The following is a 23,492-nucleotide window of genomic DNA, read 5'->3' as shown; positions in this document are numbered from 1 at the left end:
AATGTTAATGAGCACTTACAGGAACTGAACAGGAAGTAAATAGCACAGAGATTCTTATTTTTTTACTGTAAAAAAAGTTAAATATATATATTTTTTGGTTCTATTTCTTCATAAAAAATCGATAACTGCTGAGGAATTAAGCTCAGAAAAAGACTTCTCAAAGCAAATCCTCTCCTCATAATCTTTTCAGAGGTAGAGAGAAGCAACGTCTCTTGGTACTTGGAAAGAATGGGGGAAATGTCCCCTATCTGCCTCTTTGCACTTTTGTGATGGAAGGTGGTCTGCTCTCTCCCCCACCGAAGCAACCATATGTGGGGAGGAGGAGATAGGATCCTGGGGATGGCTAAGCGCCATGATCTCAGTGCTTTGGGAACAGGATGATGGCTTTCACAACATTCTCTTACCTGGAAGAACATTGTGTTGGTTGAGGGAAGCCATGCCTACAACTGTGGCTCCCTGTGATCAGTATGACCAAGCTCAGGAATTGAGGGCAGGGTGAATATGTAATCCTCTGGATGGAGAAAAGAAAATTGTACTGAGACCATGGGTCTCAACTATGTACTGGTGACATTGCATGGGATAATTAAGTGCATAACTCATATTATTTACATCACAACCTCATGATGTCACTGGGGTTTATAATGGACACTTATGACCGAGACCCTTTATCTGCAAGGGTCAACATTATTTACCATTGGTATCCTTCTTCTATCCTGCATATATGGTTCTCTAATTACAGAGAGTTCTCTAACTCTGCTTTACAAATAGAAGCAGAAGCAATGTAAAATTTTTATATCACTATGAAGCAGCATAGTGCTTAGAAGATCAGAGAGAAGAAATAGTTCAGTCTCACTGTTGGGAAACAGTAGCAGTCCATGCTGTTGTTTCTGTGCTTATTGTTTCTGTGCCCAGGAAAACCGTGAAGTATCTATTGCACAAGAAAGGTAGGTCCCGTAGCTCAATGGTAATCACATGATTTGGATCAGGAAGCCCCCCCCCCCCCCGTTCTTTTTGGGCTTGGAGAGATCTATTTCTAAGATGAGTCAAAAACAGCTAAGATATTTGGATTAACGCAGAAGATATTTTTTCATTATATCTGATTTTATTAAATATTTAATGTTATTAATACTTGCACAATATGATATGATTCCAAGGTCTGCATATTTCTCTCTAGCCATAGAGAAATATAAGCAGAGCCTTTATTAATGCTAGTTTAAAAGCTGTAGGCTAAGGCAGTCTCTGAAGGTGAACTAGTACTGTCTGTGAAAGAAAAACACTTCATTGGCTATGTGTTTTAATTACAGCACAATCAAATATTTTCTGAAAAGAACATGCCTATATGGCTGGTGTGGGTCTTCCGGGCTGTGTGGCCGTGGTCTTGAAGTCTTGTTTCCTAACGTTTCGCCAGCACCTGTGACCGGCATCTTCAGAGTGCAGGAGCACAGACAGGAGCAGTTCTCTCTGTGCACACAGAGAGGCACAGAGGGGCACAGAGAGAACTGCTCCTGTCTGTGCTCCTGCACTCTGAAGATGCCGGTCACAGGTGCTGGCGAAACGTTAGGAAACAAGACTTCAAGACCACGGCCACATAGCCCGGAAGACCCACACCAGCCATCGTATGCCGGCCGTGAAAGCCTTCGACAATACAACATGCCTATATATTTCTCTCTTTTAAAAAAATCCCTACTGTGTCCAGCTTGTTGTATAGATGCAAAAATAACCTGTAGGAATGTCAAAGCTGAAAAAGGAATTCGTACCAGAGAAGATGGTTGTTGAAAGCCTCGATAAGGTAAAAATGAGGGCCTGGGAAGCATAATAGAAGATGTTATAGCAACTCTGTTGCTAAGTCCAACCCATATTTGTCTCTGTGATTTGGCTTTTGGGGGGTCCTGGACTCTCATTCAGAGAGGATAGCTTTTTCTATCAATGCTGCTCCTTCCCATCACCTCACCACTAAACTGATACGTGAGCTTCTTCTTGACTTTCTTGACCTCTCCGGTCTTCCCGTAATTTCGCAATGCCCGTGCCATCTTCTGGTAGGTCATTTTCTTGCGGTTGCCTTTCTGAATGCCCCAGCGGTGAGCCAGGGCTTCTTTGTGCTTAGAGGAGAACTGGAATGTGCCTTTTTCCTTATCCACCCACCAGATGCTATCCTTCATATCTCCGCTCCGAAGCAGGTCGAGAAGAAATTGGTACAATCGGATTTTCTTCTTACTACCTATAAGGAGAAAATAGAAAAAGTACTGCAGGAGGGGCAACAGGAACATCAGAAGCTTCCTTATACACAACTGACAGTGGTTCATAACATTCAGGGACTGAGAGTCAGTATAAGGACTGCCAGTGGCTCTCTGGTGTGTCCAGCTGGAATCCTAGCTCTTCTTATCCTCGGTCTAAGTTTAGTCATAGGTCTTTTCTATGGAAAGCCTATGCTCTATCACTAAGCTATAGCTTTGCCTCTGAAAAACTACCAGAACATAAAAAGTTTGCAATGCCCTTACATCAGTTGGAAGAGGAAATGCAGCTTGTGTATGTGAATGGAGTGTGTGGCTCTAGGTAAGTGGTGCGCATCAAGAGCTGCATGCATATGGAGGACAGCACTGCTCATTTTGTGTTGTGATCCTTCTCAGTCTGAAACAGATCCTCTGTTCCTAACCCATACCATGGTAGTGCTATCTAAATGTTTTTGCCAAACATTTTTGGCAAAATGTTTTAGATTTGGGCAGTTTTCAAGCAAGTGTGGAGACATGTTTAATATTAAAACATTTTTCTATAAAAGCAAAACATTTCAAAAATAGGTATTTTGGGAGGTACAAAGCTTCCATAAAATACCCATTTCTGAAATGTTTGCTTTTACAAGCATAAAATTAGTTATCAGTGCACATGAAAAATGTATATGCAAATTACAAGCAGTTGAAGAATAGATAAATGTTGATGTATCTGGTGACTGGGGCATACATTAGACCAGGACATCTTGTCTATCTGTTCATCCAAAGTTGTTGCTGCTGCTGCTGTTGTTAAATAAAAATATAACTGTCAAGACTTTCATTCTGAGTTACAAACTGGGCTTTGACTGTGACTCAGATAAAGAGGGCATAATCAGATCTGCCATGCCAATCTCACTTTTTGGCAGAATTACTGACCAAGCCAAGGCAAGTATGACCTGCCCTTATGCTGAGTCTGGGACCCTTAACTGGGAAGTGGGTGTCACTGGAATGCCTGTTTTTAAGCGTAGCTGGACTTCCACAGAAGGGCCCAAGCAAAAAAAAATGTCTACCTCCATATGGAGGCTTTATAGTCAATGAATTCTTGGTGAGGGGATGGTGCCTCCTTCCACAGTAGTGCATCCCCCCCCCCCCAAAAAAAAACTTGACCCAAGAATACTTGACAACTATTGACCTGTCTCCAACCTCCCTTTTGGGAGAAAGATTATAGAATAGGTGGTGGGGCTGCATTTGCACAAAGCCCTGGAAGAAATCTGGATCCTTTCCAGTTACGTTTTGGGCATACATTCAGTGTATTGGTCTTGCTTAAGAATGGCATTTGGTGAGAACAGGTGGGGAGTATTGCCTCACCTCTCAGTGGCTTTTGACATCATTAACCATGGAATTTTCCTGGACTGCCTCAGAAGAGGCAGAAGAGAGGGCCACTGTTCTGCAATGTTCTCCTCCTTTCTGAAAGGATGGTTCCAGTTGCTGTTGGTGGGCAGGAAGAGGTTGAGCCAGGGCCCTTTGAGTGTGGAGTGCCACAGGGCCAGGCACTTTTTCTATTTCTCTTCAAATCTATATGAAAACACTGGGGGAGGTCATCCAGCAGTTTATGGATAGGTATGATTCGTATGCCAATGAAATCCAGCTTTACATCTTAACCCAGGCTGATCAGGTGGGATAGTCAAAGAAAGATATCATGACCATGGGTGAGGAAGTCATCCAATTCCATGGATATTCCCTCTTTAGTTCTGGATGGGGTCTTATGAAGAACTTGCTTCATAACATAGGGATCATGTGGCTGCTGTGGCAAGGATTGGTTTTGTACAACTCCATCTGGTGTAATAGTTTTGGGAGGCCCTTCTCACAATCACTTGTGTCTTAGTCACCTCTTTTGGACTACTGCAGTATGCTTTACAGGGGACTGCCCTTGAAGATCACTTGGTGAGTACAGCTATTCTAGAATGCTGGGGCTCAGTAGCAATGGCATTTCATGATATCCCCATGTGACACCATTACTTCAAGAGCTACACTGGTTACCAGTTGGTTTCTGGTTGCAGTCTGAGGTGCTAGTTGCTAGTTGTTGCTATTAACCCCATTTATCACACAGGATCTGATGTTTTTGGAACTGCCTTTTTCCAACTGATCTGGATGGATTACCCTTTTGTTTTTCAGAAAGGCCAAGAGAACTTGGCTTTTCCAGCACACATTAGAGATGGAAATGTTGTGAACTCTTCCTCTCTTGTAATATGGTGGAGGGTTAAGGAAAATAAATTTATTTTGTCTGGTGCTAAACTGTGTTTGCATTATGTTATTATGTTGGCTATTATAAATTTCATTTAAATTTTATTTAAATGATATCCCCTCAGAAATCCATGTGCTCCTATTCTAATGATGTTCTAGAGGTCTTTAAATATGTTGCTATTCTCCCAGATCATGAAGCCCCGTCAGTGTTCTTTTTATATGAGATATTATTGTCTGGACACTTCAGATTCTTTCTTTATTGTTTTTCTGTTTATAAATGGTAAGCTGCCCAGTCTCATTCTAACCCGTTCTTTCATGTCTCCCAGTGGTGCACTCATCGCCTCTGTAACTGAGTCCATCCATCTTGCTGCTAGTTATCCTCATCTTCATTCTTTCTTTCTACCTTTCCCAGCATTAGAGCCTTTTCCAGAGAGCTGGATCTTTGCATAATGTGTCCAGAGTAGGATAATTTGGGCCAGGTCATTTGTGCCTTGAGTGAGAACTTTGGGTTGATATGTTCAATGAACCATCAGTTTGTTTTTTTGGCTGTCCAGGATATTCTCAGGAATCTTCTCCAACACCAAAGTTCAAAAGCATCAATACTCTTCCTAACCTGCTTTTTTGAAGTTCAACTTTCACTTCCAGAGTGTCACAGGGAATACCATGGCTTGTACGATTCTGATTTGTAGGCATGGACACATCACAGCATTTGAATATCTTTTCCAAGGCCTTCATGGCTGCTCAGTAGAGTGACTGCTAGTCTGCAGCATATTTCATGACTGCTTGTTCCTTTACTGTTGTTGGTTGATCCTAAAAGGCAGAAGCTATCCACCACTTCAATATCATCATTGACAATTCTAAGGCTGGTTGTTCTACCTGTTGTCATTTATTTGGTCGTCTTTATATTTAATTTTAGTCCCATTTTTTCACTGTGCTCTTTGACTTTTAGTACTAGAGTTTGTAGATCTTTTGAATTTTTGGCTGTCAGGGTAGTGTCATCAGCATAGCACAGGTTATTGATGTTTCTTCCTCCAATTTTAAAACCATGCTCATCAGCTTCCCTTAAGATATATTCTGCATATAGGTTGAATAAATAAGGGGAGAGCATGCAGCCTTGTCGCACTCCTTTGCCAACATGGAGCCAGTCTGTTTCGCCATGTTCTGTGTTCTGTGGCTTCCTGACCTGTATATAAGTTTCTCATGAGGACAATGAGATGTTCTGGGATTCCCATTTTTCTGAGCACATTCCACAGCTAGATGTGATCAACACAAAGGCTTTTTTATAATAGATGAAGCACATGCTGACTTCTTTTTGATATTCTTTGGCTTTGTTAATTATCTAGTGTGCATTGACAATAATGTCTCATGTTCCTCTGCCCTTTCCTAAAGCCAGCTTGAACATCTGGCATCTCTTTTTCCATGTAGGATTCTAATTTGTGTTGGATTATCCTAAGCATTATTTTGCTGGCATGTGGAATTAAGGATATTGTACAATAGTTTGTACACTCTGTTAAGTCTCCTTTTTTTGGTATTGGAATGTAGATTTGACCTGTTCCAATTGGCTGGCCACTGTGTCATTCTCCAGATTTGCTGTCATAGCTTGGTTAGAACCATTTTTCTTCTGTTGCTTGCCATATTTCAGTGGGTATTCCATCAGTTCCTGCAGCTTTCTGACCTGGTAATGAATGGAGTGCTGATCTAATTTCATCTGGTAGTACTAGAGGTTCTTAGTTCTTATTCCTTAGAAGTAAGGAATATCTTCTAAGGTAGGTTGGATGTTGACACCCCAATGTATAATGTTTCAGTATAGTCCTTCTATCTTCCTTTGATCTCCTTTGAATCAGTTACTATCTGTCCATTGGCATCCTTTAGCATACCAATTCAAGGTTGGAACCTTCTTCTGAGTTCAGAGATCTTTTGAAAGACTTTCCTTGCCTTTCTATGCTTGTTTCCATCTTCAGTGTCTTTACAGGTGTTGTTGTAATACTGCTTCTTGTCTCTTCTAACAGCTCTCTGAAACTCTTTGTTAAGTTCCTTTCTGAGATTTTTGTCTTTCTTGGCTTTGGCTTCTCTTCTCTTCTTGGCAATTTCCACAATTTGTTCTGACATGCAGTTTGCTTTCTCCTCTTTCTTCATTTTTGGCAGTCTCTTTTCACATTCATCATTAACATCTTCTTTAAGTTCATTCCATAATTCCTCTGGTTCTCTATCAATGAGGCTCAGGACTTCAAAGTGATTCCTGATGTTCTTCTTGAAAATGGTGGGTATATGTTCAAGATCATATTGTGGAAACTGACTTTCTTCTTCTCCTTTAGCTTAACATGGAGCTTGCACATGAGCAGTTCATGATTTGTTCTACAGTCAGCACCAGGCCATGTCTTTGATGATTTAATTGAGCTCCTCCACTTCCTTTTAGCAATAATATAGTCAATTTGATTTCTATATATTCCATCTGGTGATGTCCAGGTATAGAGGCATTGTTTTGGTTGTCTGAAGTCAGTGTTAGTTGTGAAGAAATCATTGGAGTGGCAGAAATTGATAAGTCAGTCTCCTGCTTCATTTCAGTTTCCTAAGCCATACAATCCAACTACATTTTCCTCTTTCATGCTTCCAACTTTGGCATTCCAGTCTTCAATCACAAGCAGCACATCTTGCTTGCATGTTCTGTTGATTTCAAATTAAACTTGATCATAGAAGTCATCAACCTCCACTTCTGCATCAGTGGTTGGAGCATAAACATGAATGATCATCATATTAAAGGGTTGTCCACGAAGTCTAATTAATATTATTCAGTCATTAATTGCATTGTAGCCAAGTACTGTTCTTGCTATACCCTTCCTAACTATAAAAGCAACACCATTTCTTCTTTTTTTCTAATATAATTTTTATTGAAGAAATTTGTAACAAAATAAAAACAATACAAATATTAGAAAAGAAACAAAGAAAATAAGGAAGAATAGTGAATAAGAAAGAAATAAAATAGGAAAAGAAAAAGATTATAAAGATGCAGGTTCCAAGCTTTGTGACAGTGGTTTTAAATGCATTTATATTTTACCCTCTCTAAAGTTACATCATAATTTCCTTCTTTCCGTAAGCTATCCTTTCTAATCTTCAAATCCATAAATTTTGTGGGTTTTTTTCATTTTTTCCTTCTCTCTTTCTTTGTTCTATTTTGTATTAGTTTGTGTTAGTTTTTATGTTCTCTTTAAAACTTAATAATATTTAGGTAAAAACCCACGCTGATCTTCATGAATAAAGTCCTGTAAAACCATCTTCATTCTCCCAGTTAACATCATCATAAGTAACTTACAATAATTATTCAGTAATGATATCGGGTGGTCATTTTTGATGAGGTCACATCTTGACCTTATATACACCTATTAAAGCTGTATTGGCCTCTATCCAATTGTCCAGTATCTTTCTGGTCTGTAAAATAGAGTTCATCATGTGTTGCAACAGTTGTAGTTCATCTTCAAAATGTTTATAATAAGAGGCTGGTAAACCATCTGGTCCAGGTGCTTTCCCTACTTTAACCTGTTTTATAGCTTCACAAACTTCTCTTTTTGTTATAAGTCCATTCATTAATTGTTTCTGTTTTTCTGTAATCTTCGGTAAATTTTGTTTCTTTAAATATTCATCAACCTTTGCCAGGGAAATGTCCTTTACAGTGGGGCAAAAAAGTATTTAGTCAGCCACCAATTGTGCAAGTTCTCCCACTTAAAAAGATGAGAGAGGCCTGTAATTTTCATCATAGGTATACCTCAACTATGAGAGACAAAATGGGGGGAAAAATCCAGAAAATCACATTGTCTGATTTTTAAAGATTTGCAAATCATGGTGGAAAATAAGTATTTGGTCAATATCAAAAGTTCATCTCAATACTTTGTTATATATCCTTTGTTGGCAATGACAGAGGTCAAACGTTTTCTGTAAGTCTTCACAAGGTTTTCACACACTGTTGCTGGTATTTTGGCCCATTCCTCCATGCAGATGATCTCTAGAGCAGTGATGTTTTGGGGCTGTCGCTGGGCAACACAGACTTTCAACTCCCTCCAAAGGTTTTCCATGGGGTTGAGATCTGGAGACTGGCTAGGTCACTCCAGGACCTTGAAATGCTTCTTACGAAGCCACTCCTTCATTGCCCGGGCGGTGTGTTTGGGATCATTGTCATGCTGAAAGACCCAGCCACATTTCATCTTCAATGCCCTTGCTGATGGAAGGAGGTGTTCACTCAAAATCTCACGATACATGGCCCCATTCATTCTCTCCTTTACACGGATCAGTTGTCCTGGTCCCTTTGCAGAAAAACAGCCCCAAAGCATGATGTTTCCACCCCCATGCTTCACAGTAGGTATGGTGTTCTTTGGATGCAACTCGGCATTCTGTCTCCTCCAAACACGACGAGTTGAGTTTAGACCAAAATGTTCTACTTTGGTTTCATCTGACCATATGACATTCTCCCAATCCTCTTCTGGATCATCCAAATGCTCTCTAGCAAACTTCAGACGGGCCCAGACATGTACTGGCTTAAGCAGGGGGACACATCTGGCACTGCAGGATTTGAGTCCCTGGTGGCGTAGTGTGTTACTGATGGTAGCCTTTGTTACTTTGGTCCCAGCTCTCTGCAGGTCATTCACTAGGTCCCCCCATGTGGTTCTGGGATTTTTGCTCACCGTTCTTGTGATCATTTTGACCCCACAGGGTGAGATCTTGCGTGGAGCCCCAGATCGAGGGAGATTATCAGTGGTCTTGTATGTCTTCCATTTTCTACTTATTGCTCCCACAGTTGATTTCTTCACACCAAGCTGCTTGCCTATTGCAGATTCAGTCTTCCCAGCCTGGTGTCCTTCGACAGCTCTTTGGTCTTGGCCATAGTGGAGTTTGGAGTGTGACTGTTTGAGGTTGTGGACAGGTATCTTTTATACTGATAGCAAGGTCAAACAGGTGCCATTACTACAGGTAACGAGTGGAGGACAGAGGAGCCTCTTAAAGAAGTAGTTACAGGTCTGTGAGAGCCAGACATCTTGCTTGTTTGTAGGTGACCAAATACTTATTTTCCACCATGATTTGCAAATAAATTCTTTAAAAATCAGACAATGTGATTTTCTGGATTTTTTTCCTCATTTTGTCTCTCATAGTTGAGGTATACCTATGATGAAAATTACAGACCTCTCTCATCTTTTTAAGTGGGAGAACTTGCACAATTGGTGGCTGACTAAATACTTTTTTGCCCCACTGTATATAATTTAGAGTAATATTCATGAAATATTTTTTGCATCTTTAAATCATCAGTTATGATATTTCCATCTTGTAGTTTTAATATCATTTTTCCTTTTTCTTTCCTCAATTTATATGCCAATCATTTCCCTGGTTAATTTGCAAATTCAATTTTTTTCTTTTGCATAATTTAGTTTTACCTCCATTTGTCTTATATACCATTGTAAAAGTTTAATTTGTTGTGAAATAATTCTCTTTTTTGGTAATTTAATTCTTTCATTTTTATCTGATCTAAAATTGCCTGTGTTTTCTTTTGTCTCTCTTTTTTTGAGTTTGCTATTAGACATATTTATGTATAAATGTCCCCTCATAAAAGCTTTGTGTCCCAAACCATTCTTATATCTGTACTTTTATTAAGATTGTCAAAGAATTCTTTTAACTTCTTTTTACAGTCTTCCATTACTGTTTCCTTCAGCAACAATATTTTATTTAACCTTCATCTGAAGGAACTGGTTTTCCTTTTAAGGACTAAAGTCACTGGATTATGGCCTGAAAAAGTCTTTGGCAATATCTCCACTTTGTGAACATTAGTAGCCAAATGCTTAGATATCCAAAACATATCAATTCTTGAAAAAGACCTGTGTCTTTCAGAAAAATAAGGATATTCTTTTGCATCACCATTTTTATGTCTCCATGCATCTACCAGCTCTAAAGTGTCCATCAAGTCAAAAAGCACTTTTGGTAGTTTCCCTTATGTTGTTTTAATATCTTTCTCAGAGATTCTGTCCTTTTGTGGGCAAATTACTCCATTCCAGTCTTCTTTGTCTTTCATGTCCTAAGTAACAAACGGTGGGATCTTCTGACTGAAGTGTCTGATCCCAGTCCATCTCAATTCACTGATGCCTAAGACATCAGTTTGTAGTTGCTTCATTTCATCTTTCGCTGTGTTGAGCTTTCCCAAGTTTGTGCTTCTTACATTCCACGTTCCTACAGTAATTTGCAACTTTGGATTTTCTTTTCCTGTATGGCAACATCAGCACCTAGACGTCCCGAAGGCTTTAATCTAGCCACGTCATAAACACCAATGAATATATAAATGTCTGGGTTTACACATTGCACTTAACCATAATGAGGTTTGATATTGTCTTAGCATTATGTGTATAATTTAGAAATGGTTTGTAAACTGTGGTTTATGGCATACGGGTAACTTTTTTCCAGCCAAGGCTGCAGCATTCCCATTTTTTTCACCTTCTAAGGGCCATCACACATATGGCAACAATGCAGTTATTTCCACAGAGATGGCAGGATCAATTGTTTGGGACTTTTGGTCCTGAGTTTGTTAAAACTAGGGACACCTATTTTGTAGCTGCTATTTTACGAAATCTCTGCAAAATCTCACCACCAAATTCTGAGTTTTGCTGCCATATTTTGTTAGGGTGATAGAGGGGTGAGGAGTTGGGTTCTCCAGGGACCATGAAAAACAGGATCGGAAACTGCAGGTTATCCATAGGCTGCAGGCTGCATAAGCCGGTATTAGGTTTCTCTCAGAGTCCAAGCCAAAATGGCCATAGAAGGCAGTGCCCAGCAACTAGACAGGGAGGGGTCATACTCACAATGACTTAAATGGCCAATAGGAGTGGAGCAGATCCCTGCCTTTGAGAACATCATTGCCAGCCTCATCACCGAGGTATGAAAGATTGTTCACATGATGTCAGCCCTCCCAGGTAAACCAGACAGGAAACTTGATTAGATGAGCTAATTCCACTTTATTGTAAGGCTACATTAACAGAATCTTGCAAGTCTGAAAGTACAAATCTCCCACCCTCCCTATTTACTGCCTGAGTATTTATTAAGGTGGGTCCTTCCTACATTTCTTTCTCTGGCCATTACTCTGTTGTGGACTCCTTTCTCTTTTCTCTGATTGTTCCCTAGGTGGGTCTCTTCCCCCACCCACATCTTCCAAGGTCACCCTCACATTCCATCACACATGGCAAGACTTGGCTCAGGAGAAGAGGTAAAACACTACTAACAGTAGACCAACTGAGGACAACTTTAGAGCGTGTCCACAGCAAGCTGGGAGATGAGATAAAGGCAATATCATGAGGATGTGCCCGTTAAAAGTGGTTACCAAGGTGTCTTCACACTGCCAGTAAGCAAAATGTGAGGATGAACCCTTAGTTTTCATTACAAACCTAGATTAAAGAATTAAGTGAAACATTTTCTTTCTTTTTAAAATGCATTTGAAAAGCGGTTTGAAGGAAAAAAACAGAGTTATTACAAGTTAGCCATGCGAGGAAACTTAATAAAGACAGGAAGGGAGTCATCAAAAGAACAGGACATTTCAGTTTTAAGGTAGTAGAGTTAGAAAGGGAAGTGATGTCAGAGCAGCAACAACGGAACAGAAAGGAAGAGAAAGTCAGGGTAAAATACAGAATTCAGCTTCTGTGATATAGTAGCTAACCTGATTCTCCATTCATAACACCAGGATTGGGTTCCCCAACCTCGGTCTCTCCATCTGATACTTCCAAGGGTGGACTTTGCCTCTCTAGATCTTCTTCATCAGAACTGCGCTGATGAGAGGGATACACACACATGCGAGGCACAAAAGCAACCTGTTTGGCGATATGAACGTGGAAGATAAATCATACAAGAGGAATGTGGCCAAAAATGGAGACAAATAAAGTAGCTGTTCTTTTAAACATCTCCTAAGTAGCTGCAGATTTGTGTCTGCATTACCCTGCCATCTCACAGAAAGATGCAAAAGGGCAGGCTAGCATTGCAGGAAAAATTCAAATGTACTAGTTAACTCTGGTTAACTTCTGTAACCTAATGTTTGTCATTAGGTTACAGAAACAAACCTTTCTGCTTCCTCATAGGTACTGGTAATAAGTGACAAATAGGCCTGAAGCAAGAGGGATAAGAAAGGACATGCTGAGAAGGTAAGAAATGCCTCTTAGTTTGTAACTTGGGCTTTCCAGCAGTCAGATCATGGACTTCTGAGGTTTTTCTGTTGATGTAGAAGTTGTTCCAAAATGTCTCAGTAAGGAATGTGCAATTAAGTTGCTTCAGTGGTACAGCAATGGGTGGTTAATGACTTGGCAGATTGACTGGAGATGACTGTAGTGGAACGGGCTGCGATTGAGTAATAGTGTGTGTACATTTCCTGAGAGCTCTTCAAGTGTAAAACTACTGACCTTAACCACAGAGTCACCTTGAGCTCTTTATAGTTAAACTGCAGTTTAAGTGGAAAGGCAAAGGTTAGATGTGCCACCAACATTTAATTTAAAATGAAATTCGGTGCAAATGTCCATCATATGCAACAGCTAAGGAAGGCCCAGGGAAACCAAGACCTTTATGTAAAGCTCATGAAAGTTCCTGAGAGGAGTGGCTGAGGCCACATTTTTACTACAGTGGAAATTCAGTGACAGTTTGGAAGCTCCTCCAGTAGTGAAACTCTGGAAGTTTTCTGAGGGAAGTGAAACATTTTCATTTATGCTAGCGAGATTTCTCCATGAGTTTTGCATGGAGAATTAACTGTCCCTAATATTAACTGTTATGCTCTGAAGAAGACTGAGAAAGAAAGAATTGACATGGTGAATCTCAATTTAAAAGGATGATAAGAATATATATCTAAGAATGTGCTATACTCCATCCTTACTAATCTATTTTTAGAAAATGGACACTGGCAGTGTGGTTTGCTGCCCCATGAAACACCATGTCCTCAGTCTACTTGGGATGGGGAGAAAAGACACTTGGGGGACAATTCACCTGCAGGAGAAATCCAGCTGTTTTAAAACATCCTGTGACTCTCTGATGCCATCTAGTGATCATCCAGAGGTTTGCAGCCCAGATACAGCATGCCTAGTTTGGGGTTCCGCTAAGAAACTGATTTTACGAGGAGAATCTTTTTCCTAATATTAAAGCAGGATATTGTTCCTGCCTATGCTCAGCATATTTGAACAAACCCTTGCCATTCAGATTGTCTAGGAATCCTTCCTTCCTCTCCCTCCCTCCCTCCCTCCCTCCTTGCCTCTGTTCCACTATTCCAAGTGTTGAATATATGCTATTAATGCTATTTGAGGGTGAGTGAGCATTTTCTACAGGGAATATGAAATATATTAACTACCATGAGTGACTACAGCTGCTTGGTTACATCCAACAGTGGCCACTAAGAGCCAACATTTAGACCAACAGTGGTGCTTCCCTATAAAGGCAGGGATGGAGAAAAGATATGGGTGCTTTCTGTTCTCTCTTACATATATAAAAAAATATTGAGTGGATGTATGATGATGATTGATGATGATGATTTATTTAAATGTATTGGCTGCCCAAACTCTACTTTGCTGCTCTAACTCCTTTATTTTGCAAAGGAGGGCAGAAGAAAAAGAATAAGCAGCTCTGTTCGCCCTCTCGAGGGTCACTGAGAATGGGCTGATAGCAGCTTCAGGAGAGTAATTTTACTGCCACCCTGGCAGGGAAGAGCACATTAAAAATAAACTGCTCCTTGGGTCTCACTCTGCTGATTCCACCTGCTGTTTCTGGTAAAAAAAAAAAATAAAACAAAACAAAACTGATAATAATACAACTTCAAACGATGCATTTAACTGCATGGATAATTTAGCCCTTCTACTAACAGCCTGGAAAGGGTGTATCTGCTTTTTTAAATGTCAAGCAAAAGTGACAGTGTCCTATGTATAATGCTTAGCCTATCATTTACTTAAAATGGCCTCTGTGTTGGTATTAATCCATGTTAGTTTTATTAAACTAAAAGTTATTAAATAGGAATATCCCTTGCATATCCAGTTATCTGATTTTCTAATATCGTTGTCCAGAACTTACTCCCTTTTATGTTTTGCGATTATATTATCTTTGGTGCCTAGAAAAATATCTACATTTGGGTCATCTGGGCTCTGGTTTGTACCTGATGGTTGTGGTTGAGTCCCAGATGTGTGACAGGGATCCCCGAATCAAGAACGTGCATCTGTTCTATCTCCATGTGCCGGTAGAGTTGCTGCAGCTGTGGTGGCTGTACACTTTGGAGCTCTGCAAAATGATTGTCTCCAAAGCTCTCAAATTCAGCGTGCAGGTGATGGGGATGATATTCCCAGTAGTGATCTGACGGAGATAAAAGCAGTTCACCTGCTAACACAGAATTAAAAAAAAAAGTCAGCTGTTCATATCTGCACAATAGAAAGAAGATTGCTAAATCTATCAGGTTCAAATTTGGTCCACATCAAGACTGACTCCATGTGCAATATATGGCATTTGAACTATGTTCCGATATCTAAGGCAGGAGTTGCATTTTTTTCAGAATTCAACAGGACACACAAGAAGTTCAACTTGGATGGTTCATTGTTTGTAGTTTATTATGATGTCTTGAGTAGCATCATCATGGAACAGGTTGTATGTGTGCCTGGGGAGGAGGTGCTGGGGTGAGAATTACATGCCTGGGGACTTATTGCTACTCTTTGCCTGATCAAAAAAGCTGAAGGAAATGAGTGGTCAGATAGGCTTGATCCAGAGGAAGACATTGCCTGAGGAGCTATTGAATGCTGGGAATGAGGAGAAATGGACTTACAAGTCCTGATGGTGAATGGCAAGCATAGCATCTATAGTAATAACTCCACATGGCAGCTATGTGCAGTACTTAGAATTATTTCCTTATAGCACAGCTGTGAACTTGCCAACTTGCTATGTGAGTAGCATATAATCCTGAAACAAACTAGAATAATCTATCACCGCACAGTGGTAGCATTTTAAATAGTCTACACCCTCCAGCCACTGTATGCATTGACATCTGGCTCATTACTATAATTTGGTATAGCATTATCCCAAACAGCTCTATGGGAAAGGGATGCCATGTGAAAATGTCATTAGTACAAGAGTCAGAAGCCCTTCTCCAGGATAATAAATGCACAGCATTTAGCAATCTGGTTGGTTGGGTTGATAAGCTACTTATGGTTTTAGGAGCTACATGAAAATTAAAATATGTTCCAGATCTTTATGGATATACAATTATTGATAATTGTCTCTGATTGAATTAACAGTTCTATTTATAAGGCACAATTTTTATCAGTATGTTGAGAAGTAAAAACAGTCAATCAAACAAACAATGGTTTTCTCTATGCCAAGTTCTAAGTTTGGACCCGACCTTTCAACCTGGAGTGGGGCAGCACAGCTCTTTGGTTGTCCTAATCACGTACAGACAGCTGCTTAAATCTGTGGCACATGTGCTTTAGAATCCCACAAGCTTCAGTCCTATTCCTAATAAAATGTAATACTTATGATCAAAAATGGGAAAACCTTTTAGATATCACATGTTGTTCTAGACACTCTCCCCCAAAAATACAGACAAAAATTGCCTCAGACCTGACAAGATTGTCAACTTGTATATGTTCCTCTGCTCTCTGATGATAAAAATCACCATTTAACTTTACAGGGATACTTTATTGGGTCGACTGTAATGCATTTTTTGTAGTTGTGAATATTTTATATTGAAACATCTCCCAGAAGCACTTTCTCTGTCTCTCTGTCTCTCTTTCCTTTCCTCACTATCAATCCTGTCATGACAGAAAGAGCTGCCAGCGTCTGCCTTTGATATGTATGCTGTGGCTGTTTGGTGCTCTATGGTACTGAAAAAAGTGAGATAAGACTGCCTACATCACAGCCTGGGGATGAGAAATGGGCAATGTCATGGGAATGGGGTCAAACTGGGGTTGCCAGCAACAGTGTAAATCATTAATGAAGAAAGGCTGATTATCAGAACAAGTTGGGAAAAAGTTGGTTGCCAAATGTTGTTGTTGTTTGTTGTTTAGTCGTTAAGTCGTGTCCGACTCTTCGTGACCCCATGAACCATATTGCGCCAGGCCTTCCTGTCCTTCACTGCCTCCCTGAGTTTGCTCAGTTTCATGCTCATTGCTTCAGTGATGCTATCTAACCATCTCATCCTCTGCCGTCCTCTTCTCCTTTTGCCTTCAATCTTTCCCAGCATCAGGGTCTTCTCCAAAGAGATCTCTCTTCGCATTAGGTGACCAAAATATCTGAGCTTGAGCTTCATTATCGATCCTTCCAATGAGCAATCAGGGTTGATTTCCTTTAAGATTGACTGGTTTGACCTCCTAGCAGTCCAGGGGACTCTCAAGAGTCTTCTCCAGCACCACAGTTCAAAGGCATCAATTCTTCGGCGCTCGGCCTTTTTATGGTCCAGCTCTCACAGCCATACATTACTACTGGAAAAACCATAGCTTTGACTATGCGGATCTTTGTCGGCAAGGTGACGTCTCTGCTTTTTAATATGCTATCTAGGCTTGCCATAGCTTTCCTCCCAAGGAGCAAGCGTCTTTTAATTTCATGGCTGCAGTCTCCGTCTGCGGTGATCTTGGAGCCCAAATAAATGAAGTCTGTTACTGCTTCCATTTCTACCCCTTCTATTTGCCAGGAATTGATGGGTCCAGATGCCATGATCTTAGTTTTTTTAATGTTGAGTTTCAAGCCAGCTTTTGCACTCTCCTCTTTCACCCTCATCAAGAGGCTCTTTAGTTCTTCTTCACTTTCTGCCATTAGGGTGGTATCGTCCGCATATCTGAGGTTGTTGATGATTCTCCCTGCAATCTTAATTCCGGCTTGTGATTCTTCCAGCCTGGCATTTCTCATGATGTACTCTGCATATAGGTTAAATAAGCAGGGTGACAGTATACAGCCTTGTCGTACACCTTTCCCTATTTTGAACCAATCGGTTGTTCCATGACCGGTTCTAACTGTTGCTTCTTGGCCCGCATACAGATTTCTCAGGAGACAGGTAAGGTGGTCTGGTATTCCCATCTCTTTAAGAATTTGCCACAGTTTGTTGTGATCCACACAATCAAAGGCTTTTGCATAGTCAATGAAGCAGAAGTAGATATTTTTCTGGAACTGAGCTGTCTATTAAAGCTACTGTAATACTACATTATTATAAGGTGTGGGGCTCTGTATGGCTTCCTCTCTGTCCCCAGCCTCAATGTTCTTATATGACCTCTAATATGGCTTCATAGGTGCCTTAAGAACAACGTAACCCTATGGTGATCCTTAGAGTTATATACATTACTATGAATGACAATGCTTCATTCAGACTCTAACTTTAGGTACATGTAGCTCAATATTACTTATTCTTTCAAGTAGTACTTTACCAAGATTCACATATTGTCTTTTCCAATCCTCCTGTCTAGATGGAGGAGCTGGGATTTAGATTTCTTTTGTTCCTTTCTTCTACTCCTAAGAACATGAAGAATAAAGCTGCCAGTCACAGCTAGTTCAGATATATATAATTTGAAGACCTGGTTATTTTCTCAGGCTTTGTGATTTCGCAGCCCTTTTCTCCTTTCGCTTGTTTTGTTTTGATCTTATTTTGAATACTCTGCTCTTCTAGTCAATTGTATCTTTTCATTCATTCATATATATATATATATATATATATATATAAAAATTCCCCTCTCACCCCTATGGGTGGTACGTGTATTCCTCAATCTTGGGTCCTCTACCAGAGGCCTGGGAGTTTGAGGGTTCTGCACAGTATCTTAGCTGTTCCTAGCACTGCACTCTTCTGCACAGAGAGCTCTGACGTTGTTCCTGGGATCTGTTGGAGCCACTCTCCCAGCTTAGGAGTCACGGCCCCGAGTGCTCCTACCACCACTGGGACCACTTTGGCCTTTACTTTCCACATCCTCTCTATTTCCTCCTTCAGGCCCTGGTACTTCTTCAGCTTCTCATGCTTCTTCTTCCTGATGTTGCTGTCACTTGCCACTGCTACATCTATCACCACCGCTGTCTTCTGGTCTTTGTCTACTACCACGATGTCTGGTTGATTAGCCAGTAACTGCCTGTCCGTCTGGATCTGGAAGTCCCACAGGATCTTAGCCCTGTTATTCTCCACGACCTTCTGTGGAATCTCCCATCTGGACTTGGGGGGGTCTAGCCCATACGCTGTGCAGTTGTTCCTGTGCACAATGCCAGCTACTTGGTTGTGCCGTTCAGTGTATGCTGTTCCTGCCTGCATCTTACACCCTGCCACTATGTGTTGGACTGTCTCTGAGACCTCTTTGCACAATCTGCACCTTGGGTCCTGTCTAGTGTGGTAGACCCCTACTTCCATGGATCTGGTGCTTAGTGCCTGTTCTTGTGCTGCTATGATCAGTGCCTCAGTGCTGTCTTTTAGTCTGGCCCTTTCCAGCCACTGATAGTATTTCCCAATGTCAGCCACCTCAGCTATCTGTCAATGGTACATCCCATGCAGGGGCTTGTCTTGCCATGGCACTTCCCTCTGCCTGAACCTCCTGCCTTGTCTGCTGCTGCCTGAGGCATTCTCTCAGCAGCTCATCTTTGGGTGCCATCTTACTGATGTACTCCTGGATACTCTGGGTTTCGTCCAGGACAGTGGCTTTGACACTCATCAGACCCCGCCCGCCCTCTTTGAGGCTGGTGTACAGTCTCTGGGTGTTGGACTTGGGGTGGAAACCTCCGTACATTGTAGGAGCTTCCGGGTCTTCACATCGGCAGCCTCCATGTCCTCCTTTGGCCAGCTCACTATACCGGCAGGGTATCTGATGACTGGCAGGGCATACATGTTGATGGCATGGATCTTGTTTTTCCCATTCCCAGGTTCTTCAGGACCTGTCTTATCCTTTGGTGGTACTTGGAAGTTGCTGTCTCCTCCTCATGGTTCCCGTGTGACTGTGGGACACCAAGGTATTTATAGCTGGTCTCTATGTCTGCTATGTGGCCCACTGGTAGTTCCACTCCATCGGTCTTAACTACCTTCCCTCTCTTTACTATCATCCTGCCACACTTCTCCAGTCTGAATGACATCCCAATGTCCTCACTGTAGATCCGTGTCAGGTGGATCAGTGAGTCGATGTCTCGTTCACTCTTAGCATAGAGTTTGATGTCATCCATGTAGAGGAGGTGGCTGATGGTGATTCCACTCTTGAACTTGTACCCATATCCAGACCTTGTGATTATCTGGCTGAGGGGGTTTAAGCCTATGCAGAACAGCAGTGGGGACAGTGCATCACCTTAGTATATGCAGCACTTGATGGCCACTTGTGCGAGCTGTCTTGAGTTCACTTCCAGTGTTGTCTTCCACAGTCCCATTGAGTTCTTGAGGAAGGTCCTTAGTGTCCTGTTGACTTTGTATAGTGCCAGGCATTCACAGATCCATGTGTGTGGCATTGAGTCATAGGCTTTCCTGTAGTCAATCCAGGCTGTGCTCAGGTTGGTCTGCCTAGACCTTGAGTCTCGGGTGACTGCCCTATCTATGAGTAACTGGTGTTTTGAGCCTCTGGTGTTGATCCCAATGCCCTCCTGAGCTGTGCTCATGTACTGGCCCATATGGTCTTGTAGCTTGGCAGCTATGATGCCTGATAGAACTTTCCATGTTGTGGGGATGCAGGTTATTGGCCGGTAGTTGGACGGTGCTGTTCCTTTGTGAGGGTCTTTCATGATCAGCGCTGTCCTTCCTTGAGTTAGCCAGTCTGGGTGGGAGCCTGCTGCTAGCAGTTGGTTCATCTGTGCTGCTAGGCGTTCATGCACTGCTGTTAGTTTCTTTAGCCAGTAGGTGTGGATCATGTCCGGGCCAGGTGCTGTCCAGCTTTTCATGTTCTTGACCCGCTGTTGGATGTCTGCTACTGTGATGGTGACTGGTTCCTGTTCTGGGAGATTGCTGTTGTCTGCTTTCAGGTCCTGCAGCCACTTTGCACTGGTGTTATGCATCTTCTCTTTCTCCCATATGTTCTTCCAGTACTGTTCAGTTTCCGCTGCTGGGGGCTCAGCTGTTACTGTGTGGTTGCACTGCAGTTGGGAGTACACTTTGGATGGTTCTTTGGAGAACAGGGCATTTATCTTCTTGGCCTCTGCTTCTCTAGTGTATCTCCTTAGCCTGGTAGCCAGTGCTGTGAGCCTTTGTTTAGCAATCTCTAGGGCTTCAGATGGAGTCAGGCCCATGTATTTTTTCAGTAGCCGAGTCTTACCCTTAATCTCCACATGCTTCTGTAGTTCCACCAGGTGACTGACTGCTCTCCGAGTTGCCTTGATCTTAGCCTCCAGTCTCATTTTCCAGGGTGGATATGTACTGCTGTTCTTCTTGATCGTGTAGCCAAGCATTTCCAGGATTACAGCGGCTGTAGCATGTACCAATTCATTGGTTTCAGTTATGGTGGTAGTAGGGATTGTCTGGAGGGCTCTGTTGGCATCTTCTAGCATACTATCTGATGGTACTTCTCCACTGAGCCTTGGTAATCGGACTCGAGGGTTGACTGTAGCTAGTTTATCCATGATCTTATGCCTCATATCAGCTGCTGTGCTCTATAATGGAAGGGGTGGCAGTGACATTCCAGCTTCAGGTGTTGGCTGCACATCTGCTTGTTCTTCCAGGTCTGCTTGAGTCCGGGTTGTAATGTGGAGTTGGTCTATCTCAAGTTGTGAGAGCAGCTTCCTCTTCACTATGTTGAAACGCTGGGTAACTAGTTGTTTCTCAATTAGTGTGGATGTAGGCCTTCTGTCTATCCATAGTTCCCTCATACGTTTCATATATCCCCTCTCATTAGGTCTGCTGTTGTAGTAGCATTCCATCATTTCCAAGTTCTCTTGTCTCGTCCATGTATGGTTTGTTCCAGTAGCCCACTTAACATCAGATTGTCCTGGTTCCCCAACATCTGACGTGGACCTTGTTAATCCGGGCGACGTCCAAGCCGGCATGACTCTCTTAGTTCATGTCACTCTCATATTTTTGAGGTAGGCAGGTGAAGCGTTAGGGGGTCTTTGCCCAAGGACCCCTACTGGTAAGGTAGGTACCAGCCGGGATTTGAACTGCGGTCTCCTGCGTCAAAGGCGGTGTTCTAACCACACATACATACATACACACATATAGATATAATTTGGGAGTCTGGAGGCCAATAAATTGAATGAATTAATGAATTAATGAATACATAAATAAATATTTGGCCTGAAATGTAGCCGGATTCTCAGTCCTAGTTGCCGGGGACATGAGTGGGAGTGTGTTCTTTTGTCATTGTTCTGCTTGTGAACTCCAGAAGGTGTCTGGTGGCCTCTATAAGGGACAGAATGTTGAACAAGGTAGTCCTTGGTGTGATCCATCAGATTTCTGGAAAAGGATTAAAATCTTCTTGCTCAAAGAAAATATCACTAGGAGGTATGTGGCTTTTTCACGTGGGAGTCATTCTGAAAACTGTCATGTGAAGTGAAAGAGGATGTGAGAGAATTGTCTGATATGGAGGCAAGGAGAATGCTTGCTTTAATGGCATGGAAAGGTTAAAGGAGGGACAAGGCTGTGTTTGCTCAAATTCACTGCTCAGATTCATGCTCAGATAAAGCCTCGAGCAATGGCCCAACAGTGTATGCTACCATTGTCATAGAGAAGTGTTCCTTTCATAAAAGGCTTTACTTTTTCCTGATGTATTACTACTAGGTTGTGAACATCATTCATCCATTTTTCTTATGTTTCTTCTAAGTTGTATCACAATAATAAAGCAATGATTACCAAACCATAAAACGAAAAGGAAGATGATGTCACTACCAGTCTTTTCCCTGCCCTTTTTTTTCTGTGTCCCTGACATGTGCTGGATATCACTTGCAATCCTCCATCTTTCTCTATCTCTGTATCAGTTTGCCAGCATTTCATATTGACAATAGAGAAGTGATTCATCTGTAAAGGAGAGGTTGAAGAATAAAGACATGGGGGGAAAATAAATTACAGAAGTACAGATTCATGTGAACACTTCTCTCGCCTCTTTATATGGAGATGTCTAGCTCTTCCATATTGACCAGAAAATTAAAATGATCTTTTTTAGTCTAATCCAGTTGTCTTGTTTAAACATACAAGCACATCATTACATATGATGTGAGGATGGGGATAGGACCAATTAGAGAAAGAAGCTTTTCCTGAAAGCTGTGCACCACGGTGTAGTGTAAATATTTTAAATAAAGATAAGTGTCTGCCAGGTGGAAGCAAAAGGGGGAAGTGACAAAACATTTATCACGATCTTGCAACAAAACCCCCACCCCTTATATTTGCATGTGATATTGTGACGTAAGTATGAAAGGGCCGAACTTGCATTATTTCATCATGACACACATTTTGTTCTTTTGTTGTGATTGTGGTTAGGAAAGGTTGCCTCTGTAAATAAATAAATACTTTCTCTCTTTACAAAGGTGAGTGGATATAAATTATACCCAGAACAGACCAGGGTGATAGTTTAAAGTCAAATGTATTTAATTCCAGATACATAAGAACAAAACAAGTAAGACATTAGCTGCAGTCATATTTTGTGCTAAGCACAATATGGTTTTGTTTGACTTCAGCTTAACATGATGCAAACTTGGTCACTGTCCTTTATAAACTATAGTTTATAGCTTAGCAACTGAAGCCAGCCAATGTTGGTTTATTCAATAAATAACCAGGTCGAAAAATGAATTTTCTTAGTTGCAGCAGTTACTTCTAAATCAGCTAGAATGGAAAAACAGCCCATGATTTCCAATCCAATTCCTTTCTGTTAAATAGGGCCAGTGCTAATCTAATTTTCAACACAACAGGGACTATAAAAATTTAAGCATTAGATAACTGTGGCCTTCTAGTTATTATTTCTTGCTTGCAAATGTATACAATGTTGTTCTTCTAGAGGTTCTATAAAGCTATTTTAGCTATAAATGGGAATACATCTGCTGGCCCTGCTTCAGTCATCACGTTTCTTGTTATGCTCACCCCCATACTTCCCAGACATGGGGAACATCCAAGTCTGCTTTCCCCAATTCAGTTATCTCCAAAGATACTTGTACAGT

At 41.4% G+C, this 23,492-nt stretch overlaps 1 protein-coding gene across 4 annotated transcripts in view; it reads right to left on the bottom strand.

The window, feature by feature from the left end:
* Positions 1–1,524: 1,524 nt before the first annotated feature.
* The window catches only part of SPI1 (Spi-1 proto-oncogene), a 103,077-nt gene continuing 81,109 nt past the window's right edge, over positions 1,525–23,492 (bottom strand). For 3 of the 4 annotated variants that reach the window (XM_088145646.1, XM_088145644.1, XM_088145645.1), the window contains 3 exons: positions 14,587–14,807; positions 12,127–12,277; positions 1,525–2,218 (listed from right to left, as the gene is read on the bottom strand). In XM_088145646.1, coding sequence (XP_088001772.1) covers positions 1,902–2,218; positions 12,127–12,277; positions 14,587–14,807 — 689 coding nt within the window. In that variant the 3' untranslated portion in view covers positions 1,525–1,901. The remainder of the gene's footprint in view (positions 2,219–12,126; positions 12,278–14,586; positions 14,808–23,492) is intronic. The other variant, XM_088145647.1, reaches the window with a different exon arrangement.

Source organism: Python bivittatus, unplaced genomic scaffold (assembly GCF_059951505.1).
Source record: "Python bivittatus isolate LINGU-HERP-01145 unplaced genomic scaffold, Pbiv_v1 ctg000480_np1212, whole genome shotgun sequence".
Classification (NCBI taxonomy): domain Eukaryota; kingdom Metazoa; phylum Chordata; class Lepidosauria; order Squamata; family Pythonidae; genus Python; species Python bivittatus.
Note: the sequence above shows the minus strand (reverse complement) of the source record. Positions and strands in the feature narration are given on the sequence as shown.